General features: G+C 36.3%; 1 protein-coding gene across 3 annotated transcripts in view; it reads right to left on the reverse strand.

Moving 5' to 3' along the window:
- Nucleotides 1-206: 206 nt before the first annotated feature.
- The window catches only part of SLIT2 (slit guidance ligand 2), a 220,604-nt gene continuing 206,539 nt past the window's right edge, over nucleotides 207-14,271 (reverse strand). For all 3 annotated transcript variants that reach the window (XM_064151337.1, XM_064151341.1, XM_064151338.1), the window contains 5 exons: nucleotides 14,101-14,231; nucleotides 9,552-9,706; nucleotides 5,837-6,125; nucleotides 3,238-3,449; nucleotides 207-2,131 (listed from right to left, as the gene is read on the reverse strand). In XM_064151337.1, coding sequence (XP_064007407.1) covers nucleotides 1,890-2,131; nucleotides 3,238-3,449; nucleotides 5,837-6,125; nucleotides 9,552-9,706; nucleotides 14,101-14,231 — 1,029 coding nt within the window. In that variant the 3' untranslated portion in view covers nucleotides 207-1,889. The remainder of the gene's footprint in view (nucleotides 2,132-3,237; nucleotides 3,450-5,836; nucleotides 6,126-9,551; nucleotides 9,707-14,100; nucleotides 14,232-14,271) is intronic.

Here is a 14,271-nt window from a genome sequence, read left to right on the forward strand (position 1 = left end):
AGCGACTCTTTTGGATGTCACTGCCTGCAGGTGTGATAATCACAAATTCATTCATTCTCCATGTTTTCAGCAATGAATACACTAGATCTAGGGTTGGATTTTATTCTGGTTTTTTGGGTTTTTTTACCAAATATTCTTTGCAACTACAGATGTTTAATTAAAGGCTGTTAGACAAGGTCTCAGAAGAATACAAAAAAAGCTGTTAATGAAGTAAATATCTGTTTAATTTACAAACATCAGTAGCATTACTGATATCAGTCCAAATAAGACAAAGCACACTGCATTACACATGTACATCTAACTTTTTTTTTTTTTCTTTTTTTTTGTTTGGTAAAAAAAATAATAAAATAAAATTGAAAAACATCTGCATTTTTACAGGGTACCCTGGGTTTTACTGAAAGAAGAACACAACCCACTATTGATTACCGATTCTACATTATAATTTAGCAGCAACATGTTAACATGGGGAACATTAGGGCAGTAAAGTAGTTTTATTATTTGAGGAAAGTCACAGTTCTCGATAGGACAGCCTTTTTTTAAAAAACTTTTTTATAAAAAAAGGGAAAGAGTTCCATGGGAATACTGATTTATAAAGGTCTACCTTCTAATGTAATTCTCTACACGCCATCTCATTTTCTGTAAGTACTGTATATAGGGGAAAAATCAACCTCTTTACAATTTCTACCTAGCGTCAAGACAATTTCTGTCATACATTACAGGTTCTTGGAAGGTGTCCTGAATATCTGCTGTATGTGAAAACTGCAGATTGTCATCACTTTCAGACTCAGTGACACCAAGTGGTCAGGTTCTAAGGAAAAGAAAAAGGGAAGGGGAGGGAGAAGAAAAAACAGACTGAAAACATTTACCCCAAGACGACATGCTACGTTAGTTCTATTGCAAAAACTCCTGATTTTTAAGTCCTTTAAAAAAAATTACAAAAATACTGGGACAAATATAAATTAATATATATTAAAGCATTGAAAAACAGTCAAAAGGGATGGCCTAAAAGGGTTAAGTACAATGTACTTTGATACAATAAATATTTCTTAATGAAACCGAATACTGTATAGAGTTGTTTAGAACTCATAGAAGCAGAAATCCATATTATTACTAATTTATCCATCAATAATCTATTTTTATCATCCCCCCCAAACATTTATATTACAAAAAAAAAAAAAATAATACTGGAAAAGGGCAGATAAACATTTTTTTTTATGCTTCTTTTGCTAACATGCTGACATAAAAGTATACATCATCAGGAGATTTTCAGGATTATAGTATATTCTTGTATCTCCCATTTCCCATCCATTTAATGGGACCCCATCTTTGCAAGATGCTCAGTAATTCCCAAAGATAAAATGTATTTCTTACAATTGTTATTTCTGTATAACCTGATTCTTTTTTTTTTTCACTCATAACGCTGCCTCATCCATACATAAGAGATTGGTATGGTCTGTCAAGATAATAAAATACACAAAAGTGAAAAAACAAGCCTCATGTTCTGGTCAGTGTTTCATTTCTGAGCTGTTAAAAGTTGAAAGTCACATGTGTATAGTGTCAGTGTATCTTCAGCATGTTATAAAGAAGAATCCATGTTAAAAGCAGTTAAAAGTTTCCCATCTCTTGTAATCTTACCAGGTCTTTTTTTTTTTTTTTCCTCTCTTCAAAGCTCCTCTTGGATTATGAGAAGTCTCAGTTCAAGCACTTGAATCTTTTTTTTTTTCATTTTTTTTTCTCAAATGAAGAAAAGGTCTTTTATTCTTATAATAAAAATAAGTCTGTTCTGTATTTTACAATATATTTCAAATATTTCCACTATGAAGTATTAATTAGTCCGACACAGTCAATAAGTGTACAACATTTTCAAAAGACAAGTGTGACAGGGACACTTAGGAGGGACAATTTGCACAGCCACACTTCACCACTTTTTCAACCTCGTCCACAAATGACGACCCGTCAGTGCATTCAAAAGAGTATTTCCGTCTCTTGCTCCTCAGTGGCCCACAGCACTGCCCGGCTGAACATCCTCCTCTACATTCTAGTCTCGATACCTTCTTGGTCGTCTGACACGCAGCGTACCCTTGCTGCTTTTGGTAGTAATCTCGGATTCGTTCCCCTCGACAAGAGATTTCTGCAGACAACAACATGTGAAATAAGACATAGACACAGGTCAAAGCATGGTTGACATTGCTAAGGAAGAGGCTGTGTTTCTAATTGCAGTTGGTATTGACAATTTTGAGTTTGGCTTGCTGGCAACCAGCACGTCTACCAAAGATAATTTTGATTAACTTTGAGTTTAATTTCCTACATCTTCTATTTTGAGTTAAGCTTACATTATGTATATGTAAACCATAAATACAAAGCTATTGGAGTGACAAGAAAATTGGAAGCTTAAATCTTTTCCTCTTTTATAAAAATACACATCTTCTGTTCCTACATTGCTTGCAGCTGGTTCTGTTTACCGTAGGGAAATGTTTCAGAGCACATGCAATTTAATTTATTAGACCTGGAGTTTAATATTATTCAAACTGTTATTTAATACAAGTTACATTCCACTAACTTCATAAATTACTGAGGTATAAAACCAGCTAAAAATGAGACATCTGTTAAAAGTTCTACAACCATAGTCTTTTATTCTACTCACATCTATGTACAATGCAAAATAAATGCCAGCTGGGTTAAGGGAAAGAGGGGAAGAGGGGGAGCTTTGATAGACAAAGGAAAAAGAAAAAGGTAGGGGGAAAAGTCATCCTGTTTTCATCCATCTCACCTGCATAATTCGCTGTGATAAATCAGTTGAAGCTGAGAGGTCAAAAGTAGAGTTTGTGATAAAACTAGGAGCAGAATCATTGGATTTGGCTTCTCAGTTGCAGAAGGCAGAGAAACAATACAGAAAGATACAGCAGGTAAAAGGTAATAGTGAAATATATTAAAAATGTATTTCTGAATAAAGGCAAAAAAGAGAAATGTTTTCACAGCAAAACATTTGATGAAAAAAATCCTCCAAAAAAATGCAAACAAATTCATGGGAAAAGTTTGATTTTTCTCTCACTGAGATAAATTTGTATGATATAAAAAAACCCCACCAAAACAAAAACAAAACACAAAACCCAAATGCGTGTATTGTGGGAAAAAAAAAAGAAGGTTGGAAATGTCTTTGGCTGTTCATGTTTTAATAAAAACCCCTCTTTTCTAAGAGCAAGACAAAACCATATGATTTCATTGTAGTTTTGTTACCTTTGTCACAGCTGTCCCCCGTGTATCCGCTGCTGCATTCGCAATATGCTTTCCCAAGTCCTGAAAGCCTGCATTTGCCATGTTTACACCTGATGGACTGGCAGGGGTTAAACAGCATTTCCTCTTCATCACAGAGGACTCCCCCATGTCCCTGCAGGCATTTACAACTGTATGAAAATGCATTGATTGGCAAGCAGGTACCATGCACACATCTACAGGGGAAACAAGCCCAAGAGAATAGAAATAAATTATTCATCAAAGTTCAGGCTAAGCAACATTAACTACAAATACTTTGGACCGTAGTCAGAAGAAATTGCTTTTGTTTCTAATGGACTTTTTCAGTGAGATGCAGTGAAGTGGTTTATAATTGGTACGCAGGTTTACACAAACCAAGCTGCTGTACACAACTCTCTCACCAGAAAAGAGCCACTGTAGATGTGTTATGGAAAACTTTTACAGCCCACATTTATTAATACCAACATTTTCTACCTGCCTAAATGTTCAGCGTGCTTTTGAGAAGAACATAGCAAAACCAAACCCAAATGTCACCTAGTAGAATATAAGTGGAGAAAAAAGGTACTCATCTGAGATTCTGGTCTTTGTAGCATTTAAAGACAACCATAAAGTCACTTATGAAGTATGGAGCTTCCAGCACAAAGACAGGTCAGGGACTTCCCAGCTGAATTTTTTTCTGACCCAAGCAGTGACCATTTTAAAGCTCTTCTTTCAAATATGTCAGTCTGCATTGTCAACTGCCAGTAGCATGGTAATAAAATGTATGAGCACAGAGCCTTCATTTTGGGATTAAACACTACAAATATGAAACTTGACCAATAGCTTAAGCACCTTTGACTTCCTTGTTATATTAGAGTCTGTACTTCTGCAGCAACCATATTCCCTAAAATTTCCAAATTGTTCCTGTGGTTCAAGTCTGATAGACCAGGACTGTTAGATCAAGGAACTAAAAATTGAAGGCTCAGGCAGTATCATAAGACAAATAGCTTTTGTTTAGTTTTCATTATGTTCAGTGTTTGATCTGTTCACCATTCACAAAATTACCACTCGGAGGACATCTGATCTACAAACTACTCAGGTGACACAGACATCATGTCATATTCTATACAGGCTACTATAGATATCAAAGCTGTGTCAGGATCTTTGGTAAAGTTCTGCTTGACTTAAAATATGATTAAATCTTAGCTAATGCCAGCTCCTATACTTATGCTTCCACCTGTTCTTTGAAGCCCTACACTTCATCTTGAGATGGCATCAAAAGGAACATCAAGCTAAATGAAAACTCTTGGGCACAGGTTCATTTTATCTAATTTTAGGTACCCATGTCAGGCACTCAAGTTCAATATATAATTGCCATAAACTCAGTCAGACTACTTGAAGTCTAGTTTGTTCTCTGGAAATGTATTTATTTCTTTACAGACTTTATAGAGCACACCTGGGTCACTATGCTCCTAGTCAAGCACTTAGATTAGGTAAAATCTATCTAAGCCTTAAGCCTTTTTATGGTATGTAGGGAACTCTAAAAGGTCCTCTACTTTACTGATGCAAGCCTCTTTCTCAGATTAAGTGGAACATTACACTGCATTAGATGGACAAAATTCCATAGAAGAGACTTTGAGATTAATTAAGAAATACAGAATCAAAATCCTTAAAAACTAAAGAACAACAAATACTCCCTTCACTCAAGTAAAAACAGTTTGGCTTGTCTTTTTCTCACAGCACTATACGCTGCTGAAGCAGACCAAATAATTTCAAGAGTTAAGAGGGTTTCTTTACAATAAAAAAATATGGACAGTGGTAAGGGCAAACAGAATGACATCTTGTTGCCCACAACCAATAAATTCTGTAGAACTCTGAACTTCTGAAGTTTCTGATCTTCTTGTGCTGGGAGACCATGAACAAAAAAATTGAATCTCTGTAGTAAATTTAAATGTGAATATGCATAGACATCAATGCTCTCATCACATATAAATACATGTATATATGACCATCGCTATAAACATACATAAAACATCCAATCTATAGTGTTCTAGTCATATCAGGTCACAAAGACTTCAACAGAAGTTTACCATAAAGGTAGAAAGGTATTTTTCTGCTAAAATCTGTGGGTAATGAGAAAATATAACAATACCAAATATATCTATTGTATCAAATGTTAAAAAACATTAGGAAACAATAGCATTTCCTCATAGTATAAAATTATAAATAAGCAAATGGATTTTTTTCCCCTTCTCCATTTGCAATTCCTTCCAAATGACTTTCATGTCAAGTTACTCTTGCATCAGTGTACCTCTTTACAGAAGAAGCCCATGCAGAAGTATGTAAGAGCACTTCCTAGGCTTTAGGCACAACTTCACTGAGATGTGTGTTCCCCTAAACTGGGGACACTTCTCATTGAATTTATGGCAAGTTTGTAATCTGGACCCTGCCTTCAGTTTAAATGCCCAGGGTAATGTTTTTTACTGGAAAAAAGTGTGAACTTTAATGAAAAAAAAAAAAGCACAAAAAAAAAAAGCCCAAACACAAAACATAACAAGAGACATGAGCATATTATAGTACTGTTCTGTCTTGATGCAGGACATACTTATTTCCAAGACAGGGGTCATTAGTTTGTTGATCACAGAGAGGTCCAGTCCATCCTCCTTCGCACTCACAGGAAAAGCCAGACTGGCTGGTAGCATGGCACGTGCCATGCACACAAACTTTCTTGTGACAAGGCTCACAACCTGGCAGAATTCCCACTTGCAGTGGCACATTTCTGAAGTCCTGGAGTTCACTGTTGATATAGAGGTTACGGATGCAACCGTGGAAGCTGGTGCCATTCTGTCCTGGCGACTGGCGTAAAGCCGCTATGTTGTTTTTCACAGGCATGCCTAGGAAATTAATAATAGCAAATAATCAGAGCAATCTTTGATAGAGTTTTTGTACCATTTTATCTCTTTTCAAAAAGAAGTATTTCTGGCTAATTATTCTTAGACCTTCATCTCACAACTTTGAGCAATGACCTAATATTTTGAAACTGCCCTGACTGTCAAGCATGCATGTAAACTAGCTCCACACCTGTATGTCTCTAGGATCAAGAAAAATAAAGTGTATATAGGACTTCATAAAGGAGGCTCCTAATTGTGGAAAGGTTCAGACACAGGCCTGATTGTGACCTAGTACAGTTAAGTACTTGTTTGAGTTCTTTTGTTTGCTACAATATTCAAATGCAGAAGAATTTAGTAGGACCAGCACATCAATTTGGAGCTGGAAAACACATTTCAAATGTAAAATTCTGCTGCTGAAAATTCTTAGAAAAGCTCACCAAGATGATGTTCTGTCACTTACAAAAGAAGGGTTTCTAGGCCTCAAAAACAGAACAACAAAGCCACTCATAGTTGGTCACTGCAGTTTAAAGCAAACATAGTCAGTGATAAGAAAAATTCAACATCAAAATATTCTGTGTAGACATTTCTAGACACTGCAAATGCCCCAGATAGTGAGCATTTTCAGAATAATTCCTCTACTGCAGTCTATATTTGTTCCATGTGTTGTTAGACCTGTAGGTGTATGTGATGCAGTTATCCTGTTGTGATCAGTTAGATATTTAAGACTAATTTAGAAGGAATATTACTCCAAAACATTTTCTTCTACACCCTGTTATTTTTCTTTGTTTGTTTTTAATTTATTACAAACATATTGGCCTATATTGGTTAGTCCTTGAGATATTACATTCAGATAATGAATACACAAATGCTTAAATATCTCCTGAGACTAATTAGTAAAGAAAATCAAAGGGTACTGAGCATTAGAGAAGGATCTGTTCACCTGCAAATAAGGATGCTTTTTAGCTGCACAGGTTTATTCCAAGGGAATAATAACAGCAATTTTCATTCTGGTACTTAGGTAACAACCACTAGGTAATGTTCTGCATAGTTGCTCCTTAGCCATGTAAACTGAGAGTTGTAACAGTTTCACATGGTTACTCTGAACAGTTAAGAACAGTGCAGAAGTGCTATCCAACCTAATGTTTTGCCTTTCGTTCAGAGGCTATTATAATTTCATTTATGCTAAGCTTCGGTGATTATAGAAATGAACAACAATGCATCCATACAGCTGAAGAGCCCAATCTGCTTTGATCTTAGCAGTTCAGTTAAATATGCTTGGGACTATTTTATTACTCAGACTGCAAACAACAATGCAAACAATTAGTTTCCATTTCCTGAAAACTATTTGCCATATCCTCAAAATCCAGGCAAAAGGTAGAGTCATCGAGGCCTCTTCACAGTGATGTCTCCCTTGAAAGCAACATTCAGCAAATATTTAGGCATACAACTTGAAGTATCCAATAGCAGAACAGATGTAGTGAATCTATCCATTGTGAAAATAAAAGCTGCATAAAACTAAGCCCAGCAGTGTGATGTTAAGATAGGTGTTATGTGTGCATCAGGAAATTGAGATATGATTGCTGGAAACATATAGGCATGTATGACACCAAATAATATGAGGTACATCACATGTGATTCAGATAATTTTTGGTCTATAATCTCTTAATAGAGAAGATGTTTGGAAACATGGTGCAAGCTTACACATAGGCTTTTAGCCTAAACACTCTTTTTTGCTTCCTTTAGCAATTCAGCAAGTGCTAAAGCTGCTCATATTCTTCAGAAATGGTTCTTAGATAATTTTTTAGACAAAGGTTCTTGAAGAAAGAGCTATCATATACACAATGTAAACAAATATTTTGGCTCTATTTTCAGAAAGGTAAAAAGGCAGTTCCCATCTCCCTCTAAGCTTTTTGGTCATTGCACTTGACTACAGGGCAGTTAGCAAATTACTGCTTAAGGAGGCAGACCCCGACTAGATAAGAGTCATACACTAATACTGTCAAAACCTGTATCTTGGTTGAGAAGCCAGTAGAACAGAGCAGGCACAAATGAGAAGCAGCTGACTCCCTACCTGTCTCAGAAATACAGACTCCTGTGAAACAAGATGCTACTTTCAACTAGTGAAATATGCTCTAATTTCTGAAAAAGTATATGAAGTAACAGTGAAGTCTGGGATCCTGATGAAGAGTTTTTGAAAAGAAACAGATTGTCCCTTAAGACTTTTTACAAAAAAAAAAAAAAAAAAAAAAAACCAAAAAACCCATGGACTTTCAGTGTGATTTACTGAAATCTGTTATAGAAAGACTGAACAGTCTCTTGTGTGTGTATTTTGACCACACAAGAGAGCCATATAGTTGGGAAAGAGTCAAAATAAAAGAATGGTATAAATTGATTGGTCCACTTTCTGTAAAAAAAAAAGTAAGTTATCCCTTCCAAACCAACCCAAATATTGTGATCCAAAAATAACTTAGTAAAAAAAATGAGAGAGAGAGAGAAAGAGAGAGCGAGTGTGCGCCCTACGAGGGCTTGCTGTCAAGTCTGAATTTCATCCTGCCAGCTGAGGTGATTCTCACCAGAAATGCCATTTTAGCAGAAAGGTGATAAGAGTAAGTGTAAGCTACATGATGGTATAGGTGTCAAACTAAGACTTTGGCAAAGATAAAAATACTGCATAAAATCCTAGTGAGAATTTGAATCGTTAACTGATGGAAATGTGTGATAAAATTCTTTAAAAATTCTAGGTAGAGTTGGAAAAGGAAGAAAAAATGAATGAATGTCAAAAAGATGGGTAATATAAAGTTAAAAGAGTGAAAGCTTAACTCTCAAGAATTTTATAGTTCATAAATAAACATAAACCCAATCAAAATAAGGGATGAACAACAACTTAATGGCTTGGGGCTTTTTGTCTTTACTTTGTCATTTGGTTTTCATTCTGTTTTGGACCAACATTTTCTGTGACAGTGGAAATATTTGTCAGCTTGGAGCCTGGATGTGAAGAACATGAATAGAAGGAACTGCAGATACCTGCCCAGTGAAGTGTAAATATAGAACATGACTGAAATAGAATGTGACCATTTTACGCTTTCTAAAGAGTCATTACTGAATCTTCAGGTAGCTAAACAACATTAAACACAGTTCTTAAGTACGATAAAAAGCTATAAACAGGTTCCTTCACTACAACAAAGAACCATAAAACCGTAGAACATGACAGAATTTTACAGTAGGCAGCAAATACCTTTTTTTGATATAAAAGCTACAGGTGCAACCTGAGCCACAGGTGCAAGCTGGAACTGTTGAGACTAACTGCTGAAGTTTTCTCTTAAGATGTTATTTCAATGAATTGAGTCTCTTGCCACGTAATTTTTAATTCATGTCACCCAAGTAAATTAGCTATGATCCCATTAGTAAGAAGCAGCAAGATCCTCTTACCTCCTACATACAGTGGGGAATCAAAATTCAGAGTGGATTGCTTGGACAAATTGGTAATTGTCTTGGGGCTTCCTCCATCAATAGATAAAGACAGAATCTGATCCACAGCTAGTAGCTCCACAATGTGGAAATTGCCATCATTAATAGTCTCCACACTGAAAAATAAACATTAATACTCATTTTAATCTGTTGTTGGCATGGTTAGAATGTTTTTTTTTGTTCTTCTTCCCCTTTAAAAGTTAAGATAGCTTCAAAACAGAACTTCTTCAGGAGTGGTCTCCTGAAAATTAGATTTTAAGCAAGGACATACTTAAAAGCTAACACCTCTTCACTACCATTCTACTAATAGTATGCATTGTAAATAAATTAGCCCTTTTTGGTTCAGTTATTCATCTTCTCATCAAATAATGATTTTTTTAAATACATATGATATACTAAAACCACAGTTTAAATACTTTTACTGGTCTGGAAATTGAGCACAAAAGATTTCAGCTTTTCTGCACCAATGATCATAGGGCTGGAACACCTCTTCTGTGAAGAAAGGCTGAAAGAGTTGGGATGGTTCAGCCTGGAGAAAAGAAGGCTCAGGGAAGACTTTACTGTGGCCTTCCAATATGGAAAAAGGGGTATAGGAAAGATGCATGTGTGCATATATCCTATATGTTGAGTAGTACTGGATTTACATATTGTGTGAAGGTCTCAGCAGACTCCAGTGATATCAGCCTGCCATTTCATGGAGTATGGAACTGCATTTAACCTTAGTCCTGCCAGACAAAAATTATATCATTGGCAGAGACAGCTGCACTGACACGAGCAGTTAAGTAATTTGCAGTCTATGTTAGGCATGGTTATTGCCTTGTGATCAGCTTCTGGCTACTACACTGAATACTGCATTTTAATTTTTCTCCCCCCCCCCCCAAAGAATCCTATTTCCTTCTGCTTACTAATAAGATACAAAGAAGGACAAGTCTACACATTAATAAGTACAAGAAACATTGCCTACACTTTTAGTTTTAGTGTTTAAGTGCAGGGTAACTACTTGAACACAAAGTACATCAGAGAGGAAAAATATTATTACTCTGTTCTGGGACTGAATATATCATTGGACTTATCTTACTTCTAACCCATTTTCCACTCAGGAATTAAGAGCTGAATGTCTTAACTTCCATGCAGTCATACAATAAGCTGTAGTCCAGAAACCAGACATTCTAACCATTCCCATGAGAGCCTTTATTTGCTTCAGAGCACCATCAAATCAGTAAGCTTAAGCCTTTGAAAAAAGTTATTTAAACAAACCAATTCTATGATAGCCTGAGATGGACTAAGCAGTCATACAGTTAGCTCTTTTCATTAGGAAAGTAGTATAGCTGAAAGGGATTAGCTTCCTAAATCTCAAGGCAAAAATCAAGCAAATTACCTTATAACATCCTTAGCAATGTTTTAATTAGCCTAATTGCTTTTGTCCTGGAACAGGTCAGGAGCGCTCACATGGTAATTTACAACTGTGACACATTAACCGGCTTCTTAGCTATTTATTCCTAGCCTTATCTATGCAGGCAGGCTCAATTTGATATAGCTGAAAGATTGGCACAGTGGCATGCAAGATTTACATAAACTCAGCTGCTGGAGAGGGTCCCGTGGAGGGCTACGAGGATGATTAGGGGACAGGAGGGCATGGCTTATGAGGAGAGGCTGAGGGACCTGGGGCTTTTTAGCCTGGAGAAAAGAAGACTTCGAGGGGATTTGATAAATGTTGATAAGTATCTGAAGGCTGGCCAGGAGCAGGGGGACAGGCTCTGCTCACTTGCTCCCTGCGACAGAACAAGGAGCAATGGGTGTAAGTCACAGCAGAAGAGGTTCTGCCTCAACACAAGGGGGAACTTCTTTATTGTAAGGGTCACAGAGCACTGGAATAGGCTTTCCAGAGAGGTCGTGGAGTCTCCTTCTCTGGAGATTTTCAAGGCCAGCCTGGATGTGTTCCTCTGTGATCTGTGTTAGATAGTATTGTCCTGCTCTAGCAGGGCAGTTGGACTCGATGATCTCCTTGGGTCCCTCCCAACCCCAATATCCTGTGATCCTGTGAGCTCTATTTGAGAGTGCAAACACACAACAGAGAAGACACTGGCAGAATAAACACTTTTTAAGAGTGGCAGGAGGGGGGACTGCAAAGTTCTATGGGGGGAAGGAAAAGGTCAGGGTTTATCATTCCTAAAGCATAAAGTCTATTCAAGGTATTAAGAGGTTTGCTTGCTGTGATCAAGCGATAAGAAAAGTGCCAGGATTAATTTAACACATTTCAATGAATCCAGGAAAAAAAATGTGCTACGAAGTCAAAATGCATATGACTTCTTGACTTAAGTAACCATGATATCCTACTACAATTTTCTTATCCCAAGAAAACAGATTGTACAGCTTATCAACCTTTTATACAATAGCATTTACAAGGATGAGAGTAGAGAGAATGTGCATTTTTACAGCAAAAGGTCATTCCAGGGATATATAAAATATAATGTGTAAAGGTAATGTGTCTCTGTTAAGAATGATTATTAAAAGCTTCTAGTTTAAACTGTTTTACTGGTAAAGATTTATGGCAGAAAGAGGAGCCCTCCTAGGTGAGGGTGGTTTAAATTAAAGAAGAAATAAACACCAGGCTTATCTGTGCAGTATTTCCTGCCAATGCACTTACATTACTTCTAGCCCATTTCCCATTGGAGAAGTGAGAGCTGAATGCATAGATCCTAATGAAAAGCTGTAAGAAAAACTGATTTAAAGCTTCTGGAACTCTGCAGAGGAATAATGCTTTTTGGAAGAAATATTCCCATATTTGCAATAAATATATGATGAAAACTAGTTTACAGAAGGTAAAGGTTGTTAGGGGCTTTCTGTAAAAGACATTTAACACTTAAAAAAGGATGTCCAGTCAGAACAAAACCCACGTGGACCAGCTTTTTCCAAATAACCATGTCCTATGAATTAATTTCCTTTATTGGTCTTGGCATTGCCATCATCTTATGTCGTTACTCAGATTGACTGATGAGTGCTTTTGGGATGATGGCTCTTTCTGCAGTCAATTCCCACCAGTAAAGCAGTTCTCTTTCACTCTACACAGCCAGACTGCAGTTATTGTTGATTCCCCATATTAATCATGATTAAATCATCTGTTTGTAACTTTGTTTTGTGGCTACTGCAAGCACCTCTGTAGGCTTTACAGCTCCCATTTGACTCCTTTTCAACACACCGTTTCTTGCCTGCCATTTATATTATAGAACTTCTAACTGAATCTCTCTATGGGCTGTTTCTTGACATCTGTTTCAGGCATCTCATCATTGTTCAGTGGACTAAGACTTGTTTTATTCTTTTTCCTGTGCTGTCCATGAATCTTCACTTCCTTAATGACAAGCTTCTCAGTTTTCTAGTTTCCTTTCAGCTCTTCTCACTGTAAGCAACTCCCTCTCTCAGTTTGAAGACTATTTACCCTGTTATCAAATAGTTCTTAAACCACATTGTTTTTAAGCATTGTGAATCTAAACACTTTGTTTGGCTTCTTCAGATCTTATTTTGAATTGTAGTAATTGAGGAAAGTGAATGTCTCATGCAGTTTGAGATTTGCATTAAATACTTCAATGTCCTGTAAAATCAAATCCTATTTTTAACATAAGAAAACGTATACAATTAAAATATGCATTCTATTCACACAAGTGAAGCCATTTCATGGAATAGACATTGCACTAGAAGATAAAAGCAATTTAAGGATGCTTATTGTAAAAAGCTATGTTTTTACTAAACAACTTTATATTGTATTTTATAGGAATATATTTTTTCCTGTGGAATGCTTTTAGTAATCTACTAAAATCACAATTCCTTTGCTGTTATTACCTATCAAAGGTTAGCACGGTTTCCCTGCTATATAAACTTAAGCTTGTTGTCTTTTTGATCATGTTTGCAACATCTATCTGTAAATTATTGATCAGTTATATAAAGCTTCCCTGGACACTCAGGTGATAATTTTTGGAACACAAGAGAAATTTGACTTTAAAAAAATCCTAACAAGTTAGTCAGGGTCCTGACTTTGGAAGCAAAAGCATTTGCTTTTGAAGAGTAGTGCCTCTTTTTCAAAATCAAGTTTTCAGCTTTCTATTCCATTGCCAGGGAGAACTGTCATATATGACTAACACAAAAGAGAAGAGAAACTTTTGTTTCATTTCTGCTCATGCAATGTAGTTCTGTGCTTTCCCCTGCACTCTAGGAAATTACTTGGCAGTACCCTCATGGACAAAACTCCACTTCCACATGTGAGCTTTACACAAATGTATAAATATTCTACTGAAAGTTAACTTTTACTCAGTTTTAATGCATCAAATACCATATTATCTTTCTGCCATATCTGCATTACAGTTCTTTCCTAGGCCAAATCACATCTTTTGGCAGTAGGCTGGTAACCTTCAATCAGATGTTCTTTGCATATAGTTCTTTTAACCACCTACTAAAAAAATGTGGCCTTGATATATGTTTTATTTTGTTTGGAATTTTTTTTTTCATCTGGATTCACCTGTAAATAGCAGAGGCTGGATAAGATCCTGTGTCATAACTGACCCTCACTCTACCCCGGTACAGCTCTACTGCTATGTGGTCTTTATCGCCTTTGTAGAGCAGGATTCCACTGTCTTCATCGGTGGCAATCTAGTTAAAAGAAAGAAACATTTAGAAAGAACTACAAATA

The sequence above is a fragment of the Pogoniulus pusillus genome, chromosome 11 (assembly GCF_015220805.1).
Source record: "Pogoniulus pusillus isolate bPogPus1 chromosome 11, bPogPus1.pri, whole genome shotgun sequence".
NCBI lineage: Eukaryota > Metazoa > Chordata > Aves > Piciformes > Lybiidae > Pogoniulus > Pogoniulus pusillus.